The 20,538-nt window shown below is 46.9% G+C and overlaps 1 protein-coding gene across 1 annotated transcript in view; it reads left to right on the top strand.

Moving 5' to 3' along the window:
* Window positions 1-11,457: 11,457 nt before the first annotated feature.
* Window positions 11,458-20,538, top strand: part of LOC145398212 (putative glutamate receptor) — a 182,338-nt gene continuing 173,257 nt past the window's right edge. Inside the window, exons 1-2 of the mRNA XM_080271166.1 lie at window positions 11,458-11,521; window positions 14,643-15,679. Coding sequence (XP_080127292.1) covers window positions 11,458-11,521; window positions 14,643-15,679 — 1,101 coding nt within the window. The remainder of the gene's footprint in view (window positions 11,522-14,642; window positions 15,680-20,538) is intronic.

The raw sequence follows: 20,538 nt of genomic DNA, 5'->3' as shown, positions 1-20,538 counted from the left end.
CACCCATGTACAGATTGAACAACCATAGAGACATGACGCATCCCTGTTTCAACCGAACCTTCAAAGAGAAAAATTCACTCAGTTCACCAGCCACATGCACTGCAGCCTTAGCACCATCATACATACTTTTCACAGCATTCGACAACTTCCCATCTACCCCATATATTCCTAATACTTTCCACAATCCTTGTCTATCCACCCTGTCATATGGTTTCTCAAAATCCATGAAAGCCGCATACAACTTCTTTCCCTTCTCTTGAAACTTTTCCACTAAAGATCTAAGAATGTATATCTGATCTACACAACCTCTTCCCTTCTTAAAGCCTGCCTGTTCTTCTCCAACTAATTCTTCTGTTCTTTCTCTAACTCTGTCAATAAGTATCCTACCATACACTTTTCCTAGTATACTAAGAAGACAAATGCCACTATGATTACAACACACTTCTTTTTCCCCTTTCCCTTTGTACAAGGGAATAATTATACCTGACTTCCAATCCTCAGGGACTCTACCTTCCTCCCAGGCCAATCTGCACATTTTCCACATCCATTCTACTACTATCTCTCCCCGACATTTCAGCATTTCACCACACACTCCATCAATTCCTGGGGCTTTCCCCGATTTAACTTTCTTCATTGCTTCCACAACTTCTACCTACTGATTTCTTCCTGTCTTCTCACCTCCCTCCTTCTCCCAGCCATTCCCAAGCCACTTATACTCACATTACTTTCATCCTGTATGTTCAACAATTCCTTAAAGTGTTCTCTCCATCTGCTCACTTTTCCTCCCTTCTCCACTAGTAATCTACCATTTTTATCTTTCACTCCCCTGCTAACTTCACTTCCACCCTGTCTTACTCTTTTCACCTCATTCCAGAACATTTTCTTACAGTCCCTCCACTTTACACTCAAGTTCCTTCCAAATTCCTCATCCGCTCTCTTCTTACTCTCTCTTACTAATCTTTTCATCTCTCTCTTTCTTTCCACATATAACTCTCTCTTCCGCCTCTCAACTTCTTCCACCCCCCTATTTCTCATGCATTCATTGTATGCTTTCTTCTTTTGTGCCACAGCCTGTCTCACCTCTTCATTCCACCACACTGTTCCTTGCACACCCCTCCGTCTTCTCTTCATCCCACACACCACGTCACATGCTGCACAAATTTCTTCTGCAAATATCCTGCCCACACCTTCCACATCCCCCATCTGCTCCAGTTCATATTTGCCCATTCGTCCCTCCACTTCTCTCTTATACTCTGCCTTTTTCTCATCCTCTTGTAACCTTTCCACTTTCCTTACAAATACTCCTTCTTCCCGTCCTTCCCTTCTTCTATTTCTCCATCCTAATTGGACCTTGATTCTGACCACCACCATATAGTGGTCAGAAAGTCCACTCTCACAACCTCTATAAGCTCTTGCATCCATTACACATTTTCGCATCCTTTCAGACACACACACATAATCAATCATTGCCTTCCTTTCATTCAGTTCACCACCCACCCTTCTCATCACTCGCCACGTATACCTGCGGATCATTTTGTGCCTGAAGAGGGTATTGGCTATCACCAACCCCCTCCCAGCACAAATGTCCACTAACACACTGCCATTCTCATCTATCTCAGCAGGCACACCCCACTCACCAACTATTCCATCCACCTTCACATTCCCTAGTTTACCATTAATATCACCGATATAAAACACTCTCCCATTCCTTCGAAACTTATTCATGCACACTTCCACATTTGTCCAGAACTCTTCTCTCACTCTGCTTGCACGATCTTGCGTTGGCACACACACACACACAATTGCCCACATTTGAATTCCAACTTTCAAAATTACCCACACAATCCTTGACCCAACTGATCCATACTCTCTTATGCTCTTCTTCCATCTTTTACTCACAACTATACATACTCCTTCTTTTGCCCTCTCATTCTCACCAACTCCTGCACATATTCCCCATCCATACTCCCATTGTCACACTCTCACCTCCCCATTCCGTTTCAGTTATTCCGCATACATCAACTTTCGCACCCTCAAGCACCTGGGCAGTTTCTCTCTCTTGCACCTCATCATTCACTCCCCTTACATTCCACGATCCGATTACCATGTCCTTTGTCCGGTCCTTGGTCGTCATCGTTTGGTCAGTCCTTGTCCGAGGCTTATTGTTTGTTTTTTTAGTTAGTTGTTTTCCGGGGAGGGGCACTAACCCTCCGCCAACGCTTTTAGTCGCCTTTTACGACAAGCAGGGATACTGGGAGAGTATTCTTGAAACCCCCCCCTACCCCCAGGGGAGTAATAATAATAATGATAATGATAAAAATAATAATAATAATAATAATAATAATAATAATAATAACAACAACAACAACAACATTAAGCGGTGCTAAGGCATACCAAACCCGTCCCCGGCAGTCATTTTAGTGCTGACATATAAACACAACAGAATATCCTGTCAAAGATGTCACATATCAATTTTAGAGTAAATCGGGTGAAAATCGACTATTTTATGCCCATTAGAAATCTCAGGCCCGACTTACCTGACATTGACCACTGTACCGCTAACTGGGGGGTGATCCCCATGATGTAATGAGGCATGTTATTGGACGCAGATTTGAAAGCTGCACCTTTAGGGTTTTGTTTCATGTTGATATGACGAATTTGAAAGGAGGTATGGTGAAAAAAACATTTTTTTTACCTTTTTTTTTTTTTTTTTTTAATACATTTTTGGGGTCCACAGCCTGGGCCTTAGTCCAATTTGACCCAAAATTTATTCAGGTGATCGGAAGATCATAGCCCATCATCCCTGTAAGTTTAGTCAAAATCGCAACAGCAGTTTTTGCATAAAGTTGTTAACAGAAAGACAGACAGACAAACAGACAAACCGAGTGAAAGCAATACCCGTCCCTGAGCCTCTCCGGGACAGGGAGAGGTAATAATAATAATAATAATAATATTAATAATAATAATGGTAAGAAGTGAGATTTGCCAGCTAGTTGCTCGTGAAGTTTTTCGGCGTTTTGTGTGTACAGTAGTTCCGATATCGGTACGAGTCAGAGTTGCCAGTTTGCCTCGTGTTTGTGAGCATAGTTGTTTAGTAAATTATGTATTATTTTTTCTGGTCTTTTTCTTTAAAATGATTTATTTAAGTGATTGCTTGTTAAATAATGTAGCTTAATTTCGTATGGTTAGAGTGTTATGTAATGTAAGCATGTTTTGATGTCTCTGAGTTGGTAACTGTGCTCTTTCTCTAAAATACACCAGAAATGTAGAAAAATGTAGAAGTTTCGAGAGTAATGCAAGCTTTTATAAGATGGTGTGGAGACTGTTTCAAGTTTAGTCGGGTGTCAGGTCAGTTTGAGTGAAGTGCTGTTGGTTTTGTTTCAGTTCAGTGTCAGTGAAGACTGTATATTTTTGGTACTTGTGGAAACAGTGGCAGTGACATGTTACTGAAGTTTGTATATCATTAGAACTTGAGAAAACGGTGAAGTGTCAAGCATTAAGTGCAATAACTGTGAAGTGTTATTAAGTATTAAGTGTAATAGCAGTTAGTAAAGTGTGTATAGCTCCAGTGCTTGTGAGAACAGTGAAGTTGGAAAGCACTAAGTGGAATTATTTGGAAAATAAAGACAGTGAACTTTAAGCAGCCAGTGTTTATTTTCATCTCAGCTGATCTTGTGTACTGCACACCTGAAAGCTGACCATAAGGAAGAACAGCTCACCGGGCAACGACCTTCCTATACTGAACTACTGCTGTTGGAGCCTTTGGCAGTGGGGGGTTGGGACGTAATAATAATAATCATCATCATCATCATCATCTTCATCATAATCACATACACACATACATCATTAACCCTGGACAGAGATACCTGGTGGTGTTGCAACACCGTATGTATACACATGGTTCCTTTATCTCCAGAACAATCTCTCTCTCAGTAGCTGCAAGTGCTGAGACTCGGTGTTAGGTGGGTGGGTGATGCTCTACACCTCAGTCTTCATATATTCTTTACAATGATCGGGTGGTTTTCACCTGGTTATGCCTATTGTGTGAGTAGTGTTTTTCACTTTTTTTTTTCTGATGAAAGAGGAGCTAGCAGCCTGTGTTTATGAGGTTTTGAGGATGCAGGCAAGGAATATAAAATAAGGACAAAAAAAAAGTTTTTACTGTTGCATATATTTAGCTATCAACTCTTGAACTTTATTTTTTTTTTAATGATCTCAGGATTTTTTTTACATTGCTACTTTTCATTAAATTTTCTTTAATACTTATATCAGTGTGAACAAGAGAGGTTTTTCCACACTCACCAAGTTTCATGAATAATTATTGATTAGAACATTTTTGTATTTTCTTCTGGGGCTGGGTGAATAATACCCAGGTATGCCTGTGGTGTTACTAAACAAGACCTATGCCTGTCCAGGAATAATCCTGTGTTGCTCCATGAGGAGACTAGGAGCTCGGGGCTAGGCAAGTTGGTCCTGTCATTTAAGATGAGAGTGACCAGCCTGACACATCCCTGAGTGGCATTATGTAATCAATAAACCCCAACCACCCCGTGGATATAAACCTACACTGGTTCAGTCCGATTGGAGCGCCTTAATTACCCACTAAACCACCGGGCTTCATAGTTTGGTTACATGGTTACTGCCCGGCGTAGTAAATGGATTCCTGATGTACAGGAAACCATTTGACTTGTCTCTCAGTGTAGAGACACCCATAGACAGAAGGAAGAGGAAGGAAAAGAAGGAAAGCAAGACGGAAGAGGAAGGAAGAGTGGAAAGGGCAGTAACTGGAGAGCAGCACTACATCGAGTGAGTGGATGGTCAGTGCCCCCCACCTACCAATAGATAATCATCATCATCATCATATTAATAATAATAATAATAATGATAATAATAACAACATCAACAACAATTAGACCACCGTTAATTTTGATAAAGAAAAATGTCCACAGTCATTGCCTACTAGATACAGAGCTACAAAGTGACTTTGAAGTCTAGATCTCCTGTCACCTTCGGTCATCAAGATCCATAAGTCAACGGAGTTTGGTGGCTCAAGCTTTACTCTTTCATGTAAAATCAGTCTTCCGGTGTAGTCCAAAATTTTGGACCACAGGTGATCTCAGAGAATAATGGTCAGATCTAAACTATATTAAGCACTGCATTCTGGCCATGTCCCAGGTGTACGCCATACAAATTTCATCCCTCTAACTTAAGTGCTTCTTAAGCTTTAGGGTCCCTATATTTTCCGGATCCTATCTGGGTTCCGGTAGTCGGATCAGGAGGATAATTGGTCAGATGAAGCAGCCAACCAGTACCATAATATGGCGAGGAATGAATTCTGCAGCACAAACTGTACGTGAAGGCGGCGATTTAGATCTTCCATATAATAATAAAAATTATAAAACAATAAAAATAGTAGTAGTAGTAGTAGTAGTAGCAGTAGATGTAGTAGTAGTAGTAGTAGTAGCAATAATAATAATAATAATAATAATAATAATAATAATAACAATAATAATGATATAACTAATAGTAGTAGTAGTAATAGAAATAGTAGTAGTAACAGCAGTAGTAATAGCAGTAGTAATAGCAGTAGCAATAGCTACAGAAAAAGAATTACAATAGACAATTGCCCACGGCTGTAGACACATACACGAAATCCGTTTCCTCCTTCCCCTTTGTTGTAACTAGATCTGAATGTACTATATATAGATAGTATTTTGACAGAAGTGACTTGTGTCTGATAAAGACCGGAACAAGGCGAAATGTTACACATATGGAAATATAAAGGTTCTTACCTTTATCTGGTGCTTTACTTAACTAGTTTTCCAGGTAGACTAACCATACGTTTATTATGGTCATTCTGAAGCAATTTTTCCAGGAGCTGCCTCATTACATGCATTTCTTACACATACTTCTTTCTAACTTTCCACTACATTCCAGTACCTCATTAAAAGTCTTACGCTATCTCACTAATACCTACTGCTTTCCTATTCGTCAGCCTCTTCACATCACTCTTCATTTCTGCAGTTTTGTTATTCTGTGGTGCCCTTTCCCTCTTTTTGTATTACCAAATCGAGTCCCGTTTACTGTCGTTTCTCAAAATATTACATCCATCTGTTCCTTTTTTGTCGTCTGTTTGTGTGCCTTTTTCAACTTCACTTTAGGATTTTTTTTTTTTTTGTAATTAAAATACCCGCCTCCGCCGGACCACCCCACCACCAAGACACTACCACACCGCCACCCCAGGAGGACATCACGGCGGGGCTATTGACTCGGAACAAGAGGGTCACCGGGACACCCATGTCCTGAGTCCCTCTTCCCCACAACTGTCCCGACACCAAGTAAGCGGGAAGAGGCAACGACGTTGCGAGTGGGGCAGCCTTCACCAGGTTCGGGGTGGGACTGATCCGGAGTCAGTCCCAGGCAACACCCCGGTACGGCCACTGTACGTACTGGGGAAGGAGCGGTCACTGTACGCCCTTCAGTTGTTTTCCCCCTGTGATACCGCCATCACGGCCACCGTACGTGAGGGGGAAGGAGCGGCCACCATACGCCCTTCAGTCACAGCCACCTCTGGGGACGGCCTCGGGGCATTAGTTATTGAACGCGCCCCGACTGGCAGAGACAGGAGTAGTGGAACCGCGTTCATGGCCACCGTACATGACGGGGAGGGAGTGGCCACCGTACGCCCCTCATCCACTACCTCCTCCTACTACGGGAGTAACACCGCGTTCACGGCCACCGTACGTGATGGGGATGGAGCAGCCACCGTACGCCCGTCAGTTACTTCCCAAAGGGCAAGCAGGCCCATGGCTACGGCCACTGTACATACCAGGGTGAATAGACCCTCAGCTATGGCCTCTGTATGTACCGGGGAGGGCACTGCCCCCATGCACCCCTCTCCTGCCTTTTCCTCCTACGGGAGTAACACTGCGTTCACGACCACCGTACGTGATGGGGAAGGAGCGGCCACTGTACGCCCTTCAGTTACTTCCCAAAGGGCAGGCAGGCCCACGGCTATGGCCACTGTACGTGTCAGGGTAAATAGACCCACGGCTATGGCCTCTGCACGTACCGGAGAGGGCGCGGGCTTCATGCACCCCTGTCCTGCCTTTTCCTCCTTCAGGAGCAGCATCACCAGCACTGTCTCTGTACGTGTGGGGGAAGGAGCGGCCACCGTACGCCCTTCAGCTGTGAGCCTTCGGAGTCACGAAACCGCGTTCACGGCCACCGTACATAACGGGGAGGGAGCAGCCACCGTACGCCCCTCATTCATGATTCTGAAAGCCATCCTGAAGCAGGAGGTCCCTTGCGCGGCCGACCCTTTTCCTCTCGGCTGCATGGGACGCCCTTTGTCTCCCTACAGGAGTGGTTCCCCGGAGGTGCTGCTGGAGTGATGGTGTGGCCTGATCCAAGCCCTACCACCTACACCTGGGAGGTCCCTGCCCCCGATGGACACCCAACGGAGGTGGCGCTGCAGTTCACTCCCGACGGTGCTTCCCCCTGCAGGCAGCCGCAGCCCTCGGACCCCCAAGCCTGACCAGCAGCCCCCAGGCCCTGGCAACCCAGGCTCCCTCTCTTCCCGGAGCCAGAGGCGACAGGCCCGCCTCCTGCAGCTGTTTGGCCCTAGTCCCAAGGGCCACCACTCAGGTCGAGGCCCCCAGACTGGAGGGCCTCCCTGCACCCCACCGACGAGGCTCCAGTACGAGGGCCTCCTCCCAGGTTGAGGCCTCCAGACCGGAGGGCCTCCCTGCAAACCACTGACGACTACGACCTGGGCAGTGACGCCCCTGCGGGCAGTGCGTTGCCCCTAGCAGGAGGGCTCCCCATAGGGCCCCTCTCTCACGTCCAGGACACGCAGCAGATGATACCTAGGAAATATGGGTATACAGTGACCTCAATGAATCTAGTGTCGTGAACAGTCGAGACAGAAATGCACAGTGATTAGTGACAGAGTGAAGGCCCGAATAATATAAGTGATTAAAGTTATCAAAAGTGTACTGAGACCCGATACCTGGCAGAGTAGAAAATATCAACAACTATATACAGGAGAACTTATAGAAATCGTGGGTCAAGATCAGGGTGCACGGGAAACATCAAAGACCTGTGAATAAGAGCTACTGCGACTAAGTGACTTTCTTGAGTGTCGTGACCCGCACCCTATCCACTTATGGTAATATTCATTCCCCTAACCCTTGGCCCTGTCCTCTCCTGGTGTATCGGACTTAATATATAAAATATTAATTCTGCTTAGAACCCATTATTCATGTATAAGTGAAGAGTGTTGTGTCTTGAATGTAACTGTAAACATTTGTATTAAAGGCCAACTCTCTGTCCCTGTCCAAAGCATATCCAGTATCTCTCTGTTTTATATTGTAACGGTGTCAGAATTAAGACAACAGTTGTGTTAAGGTGTACTGCCTAATTTTTATGTCCTGTTCCTTTGTGGGTGCTTTACTTCCGGTCTGGAAAGAGGACCCCGCTCAGTCGCTGGTGTTCTTAGGACGAGAGGTCGGACTAAAAACACCCAGCATAACACTGGTGGCCAGCGGTGGTTCTGGATCTGATTAAAGCACGGAGGAACAAAAAAGGAAACTTGCACAATGGCAGCCAAACCTCACATCCAATTGCCAAGGTTCAACCCGGAGCAATATGACACTGACGTAGACTTGGATATGGTCAAACCCCTCCTAGACATCAGGTTCGACACCGACAGAGAAAAGATAGCCGTCACACTACCCAACCTGGGCAAAATAATTGCTACTGTAGCTCCGAAAATCGTCCCGAGACTAAAATGGGATCAATTCAAACAAATTGTGAAGCAAGCAGTGACGCCATCTCTGGGCACAGTTATAGCCTTATCGCAACTAGACGCCCTCAAATACAATGGAAGCCTCGATGACACATTCATCCAGGCTAGGCGGCTCGTCACCGCTGCATACCCGGGCACAGACACAAAAACCCGGGAACAACTTATATTCCACAAACTCCTCAGGATCCTCCCCGGTTTCATTAAAGAACACTTTATAATACATGAACCGACAGGAGACCTGAATAAAGAAATCAATTTAATAAGGCGCCTTCTAGCCGTCCACTCCTACGCATTGGCGAAATCAAGCAGTTCCCCACGGATCTCATCGCCATAAATCAGTGGGAATCTTCTCCTTACTGCCCTGAGTGCCCAATCCACGACATCCGTGAGCAGCTAAAAGCTGCCCGGCGCAGCAAAACAACACATGAGCACCTACAAGCCTCCCCACCATACGCCGATTGCCCCAAGCCTCAAAGAAAGAAATAAGACAAGGAAGGCACAGAAGTCGTCCCCCCAGTGCCCCCGCATCCCACCGTAATGACAGGGGCCACCTCATCTCCCCCAGTCTACGACAGGGGGAAACGTCATGTTTCCTTATCCTCCCCTCTCACTATCTCTTCTGTTTTGCCTTCCCCTATTCCTACCCCTATTCCTAACCTTTCCACCTCACCACTTTCTCCACTACTACCGCTTCCCCCCTTCCTATTCCTCTCCAACACAAAGCCTGCCTCCCCCTTCCCAGGCCTCCTAGAACCCTTACCTCATCTTCCCCTAACCTACTTCCCAAAACCACCTCCTCCTGTCTACTGCCTCCCACCTACCACCCAGCACCACCCACCACCATCACTTCCCTGCCACTCATCTTCTCCGCCAACATGGCCAACTCATTCGCCTTCCCTATCACACCCTCCTCCTCCTCACTCTCATCCGCCTCTCTTTCTTCGCTCACCTCCCCCACCCCACCCTCAACCTCACCATACCCACAAACCCCCGCCCCCACTTCACCTTCACCTGACCCACCACCACCTTCCTCTGATTCTGATCCTTCACCAACCTCACCTCCGCCTGCATCTCCTACAGCTACCCCACCTCCTCCAACCCACCACTCTCAATCACCGCCCGCTATGCCCACCACCAACACCGCACCACACCACCCATCACCAACTCCCACCTTCACCGCCGAGGAAACAACCACCACCACCATACCACCACAACTCCCACCACACCCCACCCACACCCCACCATGCGCTGCCCCACGCAACACATTGCCCACCAACTCCCCACGTGTACCAACCCCACCTGCCACCCACTCCACCCACTCATCCACTTATGGCCACCCATTACCCACCGACCATGCCCACTACACAAGACACCCCACACCACCACCAACAACTGCCCACAACCATGATGGGAAGCCCACGCCGCCACGTGCCCAACCACCATCACCACCTATGCCCACCCTCACCACCATGACAACCAGATCAGGATGCCTCTCCTGTCCACCATCTAGATACACCCCCACACCATCTCCACCCCATCCTGCTCCCCATTCCCCAACACATCCCACCCACACCCCAAACTCCTCCCTCATCACCCTCCCTCTCCACCAGGCAAAATGGAATCTCCCCAAATCCCAATTCCCCAAAGTACAACGCTCCTCCCACCAACCCGTCCCCCACAAAAGCTCCAAACTCCCCACACTCGCCAGCATCCAGCCCCTGCCTCCACATCAAGCACCATCACTTGTGATGAAGATTGAGAGGATTCATTGGCAACCCCACAACCGCCCCTACATCAGGATCAGGGCAACACACCAGCTTCTCCGTCTCCTACGCTGGACCAACCACCCATCCTCTCTCCGGCTCACTCTCAACCACCACCGAGAGCCAAACCCCACCACCCTCCACTGGACCAACCTCCTACGACACCTCAACCCAGCCCACCAGACATCCACCACCACAACATACCACCTCCAGTCACAGGGCTGTGAGTTCTTCACCATGGAGGGTGGTAAAATACCCGCCGCCACCAGACCACCCACCCCGCCACCCCACACCCCACCACCAAGCCACTACCACCCTGACATCCCAGGAGGACACCACGGCGCGGCTATTGACCCAGAACAATAGGGTCACCGGGACACCCCTGTCCTGAGTCCCTCTTCCCTGCAATTGTCCCGACACCAAGTAAGCGAGAAGAGGCAACGACCCTGCGAGTGAGGCAGCCTTCACCAGGTTCGGGGTAGAACTGATCCAGAGTCAGTCCCAGGCAACACCGCGGTACGGCCACTGCACGTACCGGGGAAGGAGCTGTCACTGTACGCCCTTCAGTTGTTTTCCTCCTGTGACACCACCATCACGGCCACCGTACGTGAGGGGGAAGGAGCGGCCACCGTACGTGAGGGGGAAGGAGCGGCCACCATACGCCCTTCAGCCACGGCCACCTCTGGGGATGGCCTCAGGGAGTTAGTTTTTGAACGCGCCCCGATTGGTAGAGACAGGAGTAGTGGAACCAACCCCGTTCACGGCCACCTTACGTGACAGGGAGTGAGCGGCCACCGTACGCCCCTAATCCACTACCTCCTCCTACTACGGGAGTAACACCGCATTCACGACCACCGTACGTGACGGGGAAGGAGCGGCCACCGTATGCCCTTCGGTTACTTCCTGAAGGCCAGGCAGGCCCACAGCTACGGCCACTGTACGTACCAGGGTAAATAGACCCTCAGCTATGACCTCTGTACACACCAGAGAGGGCGCTGCCCCCGTGCACCCCTCTCCTGCCTTTTCCTTCTACGGGAGTAACACCGCATTCACAGTCACCATACGTGACGGGGAAGCAGCGGCCACCGTATGCCCTTCAGTCACTTCCCGAAGGGCAGGCAGGCCCACAGATACGGCCACTGTACGTCCCAGGGTAAATAGACCTACGGCTACGGCCTCTGCACATACCGGAGAGGGTGCTGGCTTCGTGCACCCCTCTCCTGCCTTTTCCTCCTTCGGGAGCAGCACCACCAGCACTGTCTCTGTACGTGCGGGGGAAGGAGTGGCCATCATACACGCTTCAGCTGCAAGCCCTCGGAGTCACGAAACCCCATTCACTGGCACCGTACGTGACGGGGAGCGAGTGGCCTCCGTACGTCCCTCATTCGTGATTCCGAAGGCCCTCCCAAAGCAGGAGGTCCCTTGCGCGGCCAACCCTCTTTCTCTCGGCTGCGTGGGACGCCCTTTGTTTCCCTATAGGAGTGGTTCCCCGGAGGTGCTGCCGGAGTGGTGGCATGGCCCGATCCAAGCCCTACCACCTACACCTGGGAGGTCCCTGCCCCTGACGGACACCTGATGGAGGCGGCGCCACAGTTCACCCCTGACGGTGCTTCCCCCTGCAGGCGGCCGCAGCTCCTGGACCCCCAGGCCTGACCAGCAGCCCCCAGGCCTGGACAACCCAGGCTCCCTCTCTCCCCGGAGCCAGAGGCGACAGGCCCGCCTCCTGCAGCTGTTTGGCCCTAGTCCAAAGGGCCACCACTCAGGTCGAGGCCCCCAGACTGGAGGGCCTCCCTGCATCTCACCGACGAGGCTCCAGTACGAGGGCCTCCTCCCAGGTCGAGGCCCCCAGACCAGAGGGCCTCCCTGCACACCACCGATGACTACGACCTGGGCAGTGATGCCCCTGCAGGCAGTGCGTTGCCCCTATCAGGAGGGCTCCCCATAGGGCCCCTCTCTCACGCCCAGGACACGCAGCAGATGATGCCCAGGAAATATGGGTATACAGTGACCTCAATAAATCTAGTGCTGTGAACAGTCGAGACAGAAATGCACAGTGATTAGTGACAGAGTGAAGGCCCAAATAATATAAGTGACTAAAGTTACCAAAAGTGTACTGAGACCCGATACCTGGCAGAGTAGAAAATATCAACAACTATATACAGGAGAACTTATAGAAATCGTGGGCCAAGATCAGGGTGCGCGGGAAACATCAAAGACCTGTGAATAAGTGCTACTGCGACTAAGTGACTTTCTCGAGTGTCACGACCCGCACCCTACCCACTTATGGTAATATTCATTCCCCTAACCCTTGGCCCTGTCGTCTCCTGGTGTATCGGACTTAATATATAAAATACCAATTCTGCTTATAAACAGTATACGGGTATCACAACATTAGAACTCATTATTCATGTATAAGTGAAGAGTGTCCTGTCTTGAATGTAACTGTAAACATTTGTATTAACCCGAGACGTCCCGTCGACGTATGGGTACGTTGCAACAGTTTGCATTTGCCAGTCCCGACGATGTACTGGTACATTGTGCAATTGCAAGGTCCCTAATTTGCACAATTTTCAATTTTTGCAGGTGATTTTTCGTACGTATACACGGGACACCTTCCTCTATTCCTCTACAAGATGCCAAGCAGGGACAATGCCTTACACCGCATAACCTCCCCCCCCCATTGTCTCAGCAATTCACCTGTTACCAGTGACCTGGCCAATAAAGACATTCAGGGCCAGAGTGACAATGTGGAGGACAAAGTTTACATAGCATTAGAGGAAGAAACAGTCAGAAATGATGATCATGTAATGTGGCAAAAGAAGGTCAGGAATGGTGATGAGTTAGTGAGTGAAACAATGCTTATAATGCCTATATTACTGTTTGAAAACCAATATACTCTCGTACTACATATAAATTCGTACCAAATAAATAAATAAATACCGTTTATGAGTGGTGTGGAATAGTTATCCTCCCATAGAACTCGTTTTCTTTGCAGGTAGCCTGATAGAAAACCCTGTAAGGTAAGGAGGTACTCCTACCTGTATCGAGTATTTTAAACCTCAGGTGAGTGATTTCTCTATGAATGTTCGATGTTTCTCACCAAAAGCAGTGGTTTTAGCCAAAAAAAAATTTGTTTAAAAAATGGTCGGGACTGGGAGGTGTCGGAGGTGCGAAAGTGCTCAGGACGTGACGGGTTAAAGGCTAACTCTGTGTCCTTGTCCAAAGCATATCCAGTATCTCTCTGTTTTATATTGTAACGGTGTAGGAATTAAGACAATAGATGTGTTAAGGTGTACTGCCTGTTTTTTATGTTCTGTTCCTTTGTGGGTGCTTTACTTCCGGTCCGGAAAGAGGACCCCGCTCAGTCGCTGGTGTTCTTAGAACGAGAGGTCAGACTAAAAATACCCAGCATAACAATAACAATTCTTTTCCTGTTTCATTAGAAATTTCATTTCATATTTTCAAAGTACTTTGTGGTGCTGGAGAGGGATGCATTTGTGCTATGCAGTCAATGTAATTTGGTGGTTCTGTCACCAATTATACACGTTCCTCAACTTCCTATCCTCCAACTGGGGAAAAACTGTCAGAGAAGAGCAGCTTCAAGCGGCAGTCCACCGGGTTAACGTTTCAGATATACTTCGAACTACAACTACTAGTGCTGCTACTACTACTTTGCATTCATTATCTTCTATACCATAGCCTTCCTAAATTTTTATGCTCACTGCATTCCATCGTCGTTTCCCTAGAACTACATTCTGGTAAGCAAGGCAATCATTTCATCCGTTATTTTTCTTCGTTGTTCAGCCACCATATACCACCCCTTTTTTTTTTCTTAGGGAATACTTATGCTAAACGTACACAGATTAGGCATTCTTTCCAAGTATTTCGTGTTTGCACTCAACCACTTTTTTAGGTTCACCTTTGTCCAATATGTTTTCAGTAAAAAACAGTTCAATGCAGTTTTTTTTTTTTTTTTACTGAAAGGAAGAGGAATGTGACGGAATTCTGCCCCTCATCTGCTGCAAAATAGGATCGATAAGAACCACTCATATAGATCTCTTCTTCCCCAGAAAACGTGATCCTGGTTCAAGACACACTCGGCACGCTGGTGTCCGGGCCTTTGCGTGACCACGGCCTCTTGCTGGTCGTGGACGACGACAGTGAGCGCCTGATGGACGTGGGTCAGGTGGTGGCAGCAGCCGGAGCCTCCCACATGCCCATCCTTCTCCTCACCCAACTCTCACTCCTCCACACCGCCCATCCCGCTTACCATACCCAAGGCTCCCTCTTCACCACCATCCTCCTCTTCCAGCACGACCCAACCTCCTTCCATCTCCTCCTAGCAAACAACAAACACTGGAACCCCAGCTATCTCGTCCTCTTCTGCCTGGACGCACACCTGAACACCACCACTGTCCTCAGCCTGCCCATCGTCCAGCGCTCCAGGTTCATTCTGCTTCTCCAGCCAGCTGCCAAAGCCAGCCGACCCCGCCTTCTTGCCTTCACCTCCAGACCTACAGATGTACGCCACTCAGTCAAAAAGGCAATACTAGGAGTCTGGAGTCCTAGTAAATTTCATAGTTGGGAGGCACTGTTTCCTCCCCGCTTCCATGGCTTTGGAGGTCAAGTTTTGAGGGTGCCAATGCTATGCTTTGATGAACCTTTCATCTACTTTGACAGGGAAAACATGGCAGGTGATTGTATTGGAGCCAACGCAGATGCTGCAGAGACTATTGGTAATAAACTTAATTTTCGAATGAAATTTTACTACATGGACGAAATAGTGTGGGGAGTCAAACAGAATGGGACATGGAAAGGAATGCTTGGTGAGCTGATGTGCAAAGATGGAGATCTGGTGATAAACACACAGGGCATCACTCTTGAGGCAGTGAATGACTTTGATTCGACATACCCATATTGGGAAGGTAGTTATGGAATCGTCCTGGAAGTACCTCAGCCATTACCCCAGTGGAGGAACATCCTTTATCCATTCTCCCCATTAACATGGGGATTGGTGTTTCTCACCACGGTAGTGATTTCCTTTCCCTTGGCTTTCATCCTTCACAGACTCCATCACACCAGCGACTTTACGGGTCTCTCTCTCAAGGTGACGAATCACATAGACACAATCCACACTTTCTTTCCCTGTTTCACCACAACGCTCATACTTCATTCACAAGTATGCACTTTGCACTCGCCATCACTGCTTTCATATACCTTATTACGGAAGAAGTTCTGTTTATGCTCATTGTGGCTGCATCACTTACTCTGACAACAAACTATAGTTTGTTCATAGCATGACTGTGTACTTCGTCCTCAGATGATCGAACACACACACATACACACACATACACACACACACACACACACACACACACACACACACACACACACACACACACATATATATATATATCTAGGCTGCTTCCCCCATGGAAAGGGAGGTAGCAGAGACAGGACGACACACTCCCCATTTGCTCATCCATTCAAACACAGTCAATCGCATCTTAACCCCAATGGGGAGAAGGGACAGATCCTCACCGCACCACACCACACATGGGTCAACTGCGCGGTGCAATCAGTGACATCCGCAGCAGGACCTGACAGCAGAGCTGGTTTACCCCTGCCACATCATAATAGACCCATCCCCTTACTCGCACCTGACCTGGCTAGCTAATCAGACCAAATGAGGGAGAATAAAGAGCGATATATATATATATATATATATATATATATATATATATATATATATATATATATATATATATATATATATATATATATTTATATTTATATATTTATATGTTAGAATTCAGCTTAGCTCCATCTGTATAAAATATTCTTTCTAGTTTGGCAAAGGAACTTATTCTTCGTCACATATGTTCTTTCTGTTTTAACGTGTGCACTTACTAGATATCAGTGGGATCACTTTGGATTTTGCCGTGGCATATCCATTAGCCCCACTTGAGGCTAAATATCTTCACCTTCCATATTTTCGCTACGTGTATTCCTATGCCCCTTGCTATGTTTATTGTAGATACTCTGTGATGAGCCAAAAGTTCAGCCTACTGGAAGCATTTCTAACACGAACTTAGCGTTGTGACCGGCTGGAAAAACACAGTATTGATGAAGTTAGAGCTATGGTGGCTGAATTTGATTATGAGAAAGTACCCTAGAAACAAATTTAGAGGAAGGCACTATCATATACTGGATATAATCTGTAGAAATGAAACATCTGGATACATATGCAAGTGTTAGTGATAAAGTACCCAACACTCCACCAGAAGACGGAATGCTGCCCTTTTACAGTGCCATTTAACAGGGAATATAACATACGTCAACACATTTACCATCTACACTTCAGTACACTATCTACCTATTTCAGTAACGATGATCCTTTGAAAATGCTTAATAGTATGTGGCAGCAAGTTGCATAGCAGCTGAGCACCCAAGAGAAGTGTCAAGAAATAGCCCCACTCATGTCCCCTATGGTGTGATGACCGTTTGAATTTCCAAGGACCACTGTTTGACTTGTTTCTATCAATTATTGTAGCATGTGTGACGTTTCCTCCGATTTCCTCTCTGCTGACCACCTCAGCTTCCCCTCTAAGCCTCAGATTTTCCTCACCGCAACCCAGGTGACAGAAACCACTGGCACCACCCTTGTTGTGTGGCTTTCTACCTCCCCTACACTGATTTACAGTGTCAGGGTGGTTCTTGTTGTCCCAAGCTTGAAACTTCTGAATATTCCACTCTCTAGCTAAAGTATTCTCTCAGTCACTCATTGATGCATTAGTGTAATTTGTAAGAAGTAGACTGTACCACCAGTCGAGCAGGGCAGTACTCCCTAAGTGGATGGAAAGCTGATGATAGAGAGATCTGGAGCTCCCGATTCATCAGTCCTCAGGACTAGTTACTTACCATCCCCCTTTGCTGAACTTCTTCAGTGTTTCAGTAACACAGAGAGTAGGCCAGCATGCTCTTCAGTACAAGTTGCTCTACCAACACCAATCTACATGCCAAGTACACACTACATCTCCTTTACAACAACAACAACAACAACAACAACAAAAAGGGCACAAAATAACCAGGCTTTGGAGTCCCAAGAGGGGGAACATAAATGCCCCCATCCGCCCCTCTCCCTCTCAACGAGATGGTTGGAACCACTGACTGACTCACTACTTCTTCATTTCTGTAACATTTACGGCCTTTCATCTAACTTTCTTTCTGTCAAACACCACCTCTCCTCCTATGAACCTCACCTTCTCTTCCTGACAGAGACTCAGCTGTCTGAGGCAACTGACAGCAAACCCTTTTCTGTATCCTCCTACTTTCTCTATACTCATTTCAAAGCCAAAGGTGGCTGTTGTGTATATGTATGCAACGACTTATCTTGCTCTCGTGTTCCTGAACTTGATTCTTCTGAATTCTCTACTCTCTGGCTTCGGCTTTCCTGTCATTCTCCGACTAAATATATCTGCACTGTTTACTTATCCCTTAATTCTACTATGAAAAATTCTTCGACTGTATTACTTCTACGATGGAACACATTCTATCCATTTCTCCTTTCTCTGAAATCTCCATTCTAGAAGATTTCAATGTTCATCACCATCTTTGGCTCTCCTCTCCTTTCATTGATCCACCTGGTGAACAAGCCTACATCTTTACTATCCTTAATGACCTAGAGCAGCTCGTACAGCACCCTATCCGTATCCCTGACCACCTTGGGGAGAACTCCAACATACTTGACCTCTTCCTTACAACTAATACTTCTACTTATACTGTTAATCTTTCCTCACCGTTGGCCTTCTCTGATCACAATCTTATTACCTTGACCCGTCCTATCGCTCCGGTACTGCCTGTGGATCCTCCAAAGAAACGTCGACTGTGGCACTTTGGAGCAGCGGATTGGGAGGCCCTCAAGCAGTACTTTGATTTTCCATGGAATGATTATTGCTTCCATGGCCAAGAGGCATCTGTGTGTGCTTTGCATATTACAGAGGATATTCTTTCGGGCATGAATGCATACTTTCCCTTCTCATATCCTTTGACTAATGCAAGAAAGCCTTGGTTTAATCACGCTTGTTCTAATGCAGTCTCCAACAAGGAGAGGGCCTATAAAAGGTACCAGAGCCAACCCACCCCTGAATCACATCTTGTTTATGTTTCTGCACGGAATCGTGCTAACTCTCTTCTTCACTCTACTAAAAATAATTTCATCCGAACTAAATGCTCTCAACTCTCCAACTCGAATTCTTCTTACTCCTTCTGGCATCTTGCTAAAAACCTTTCTAACAACTTTACCTCATCATCCTTCCCTCCTCGTTTCTACTCTGATGGCTCTGAAGCTGTTCCTTCTACTGATTAAGCAGATCTCTTTGCTCAGATTGTCTCCTCCAATTCCACCTTAGAAAATTTCGGTGCTGTTCCTCCATCATTTCCCCCCATTGACTTCCTTATGGCTGACATTGAAATTTCTTCAGCTGATGTATTTTCTGCCATCATTGGCCTTAATACTAACAAGGCATATGGGCCTGATGGAGTCCCTCCTGTTGTCCTCTAGAACTGTGCTTCTTTGCTTACACCCTGCCTAGGTAAACTCTTTTACCTTTGTCTTTCAACTTCTACCTTTCCTACTTTGCTGGAAGTTTGCTCTCATTCAGCCAGTCCCAAAGAAGGGTGACCATTTCCAACTCTCTATCGTTCAATTGCTTTAACATCCTGTATCTCAAAAGTTTTTGAGTCAAATCTTAATAGAAAAATTTTAAAACATCTTTCCTATCACAACCTTCTTTCTGATCGTCAGTATGGGTACCGCCAGGGATGCTCCACTGGCGATCTTCTCACCTACCTTTCAGACTCCTGGTCATCCTCTTTTTGCGACTTTGGCGAAAGCTTTGCCATTGCACTTGACATCTCTAAGGCTTTCGATCGAGTCTGGCATAAATCTTTAATTTCCAAACTGCCCTCTTACGATTTCTATCCTTTTATCTGTGCCTTCATCTATAGCTTCCTTTCTGGTCGTTCTATAGCCACTGTTGTAGACGGCCATTGTACATCTCCTAGATCTATCAACAGTGGTGTTCCTTAGGGCTCTGTCCTATCACCAACTCTCTTCCTTTTATTCGTCAATGACTTCCTAAGGTGTACATCTAACCCTATGCACTCATAAGCTGATGATTCCACCCTTCACCTTTCCATTCGGTTCCAGCAACGTCCATCTCAACAGTTATGTCAACAAGCAAGGGATGAGGCTATGGTACACCTAATGTCTGACTTGGCTCGTATCTCTGACTGGGGCAAAAATAATCTTGTTGATTTTAAGTGTATCATAAACTCAGTTTTTATACCTATCAACACGACACAATCTTCCACAGAAGTACCCTCTAATATTTAATAAAATCCAGCTGAATCCTGCACCATCCTTGAGCATGCTTGGGGTTTCATTCACTCCGGACTTGTCTTGGAAAGATCATATTGTATCTCTTGTAAAAGCTGGTTCCAAGAGATTAGATGTGCTAAGCCAACTCCGTACCTTCTTTACACCTGCACAGTTGTTGACTTTATACAGAGGTTTTTTCGCCCTTGTGCAGAGTACAACTCTCATGGATGGGGAGGCTCCCCACATACAGCTCTTCTCAATAAGATGGAGTCAAAGGCTCTTCGTCTCATTAACTCTCCTTCTCTTACTGGCTCCATTCAACCTCTGTCTCTTTGCTGCACTGTTGCATCTTTATCTCTTTTCTATCGATACTTCAATGGACACTGCTCCTCTGAACTGTTTGCTTGCATCCCTCCACCTCTACGACGGGTGTGTAGTACCCGTCTAGGAAGAAACTCTCATCCCTTTTCTGTCCAAGTCTTTGATGCAAGAGTTAACCTTTTCTCCGAGTCCTTCATTTATGCAACAGGTCAGCTCTAGAACTGCCTCCCTCTGTCTGTATTTCCTACTTCCTCTGATCTCCA

Source organism: Coenobita brevimanus, chromosome 44 (assembly GCF_032717465.1).
Source record: "Coenobita brevimanus isolate Jiangsu-jjx chromosome 44, ASM3271746v2, whole genome shotgun sequence".
NCBI lineage: Eukaryota > Metazoa > Arthropoda > Malacostraca > Decapoda > Coenobitidae > Coenobita > Coenobita brevimanus.
Note: the sequence above shows the minus strand (reverse complement) of the source record. Positions and strands in the feature narration are given on the sequence as shown.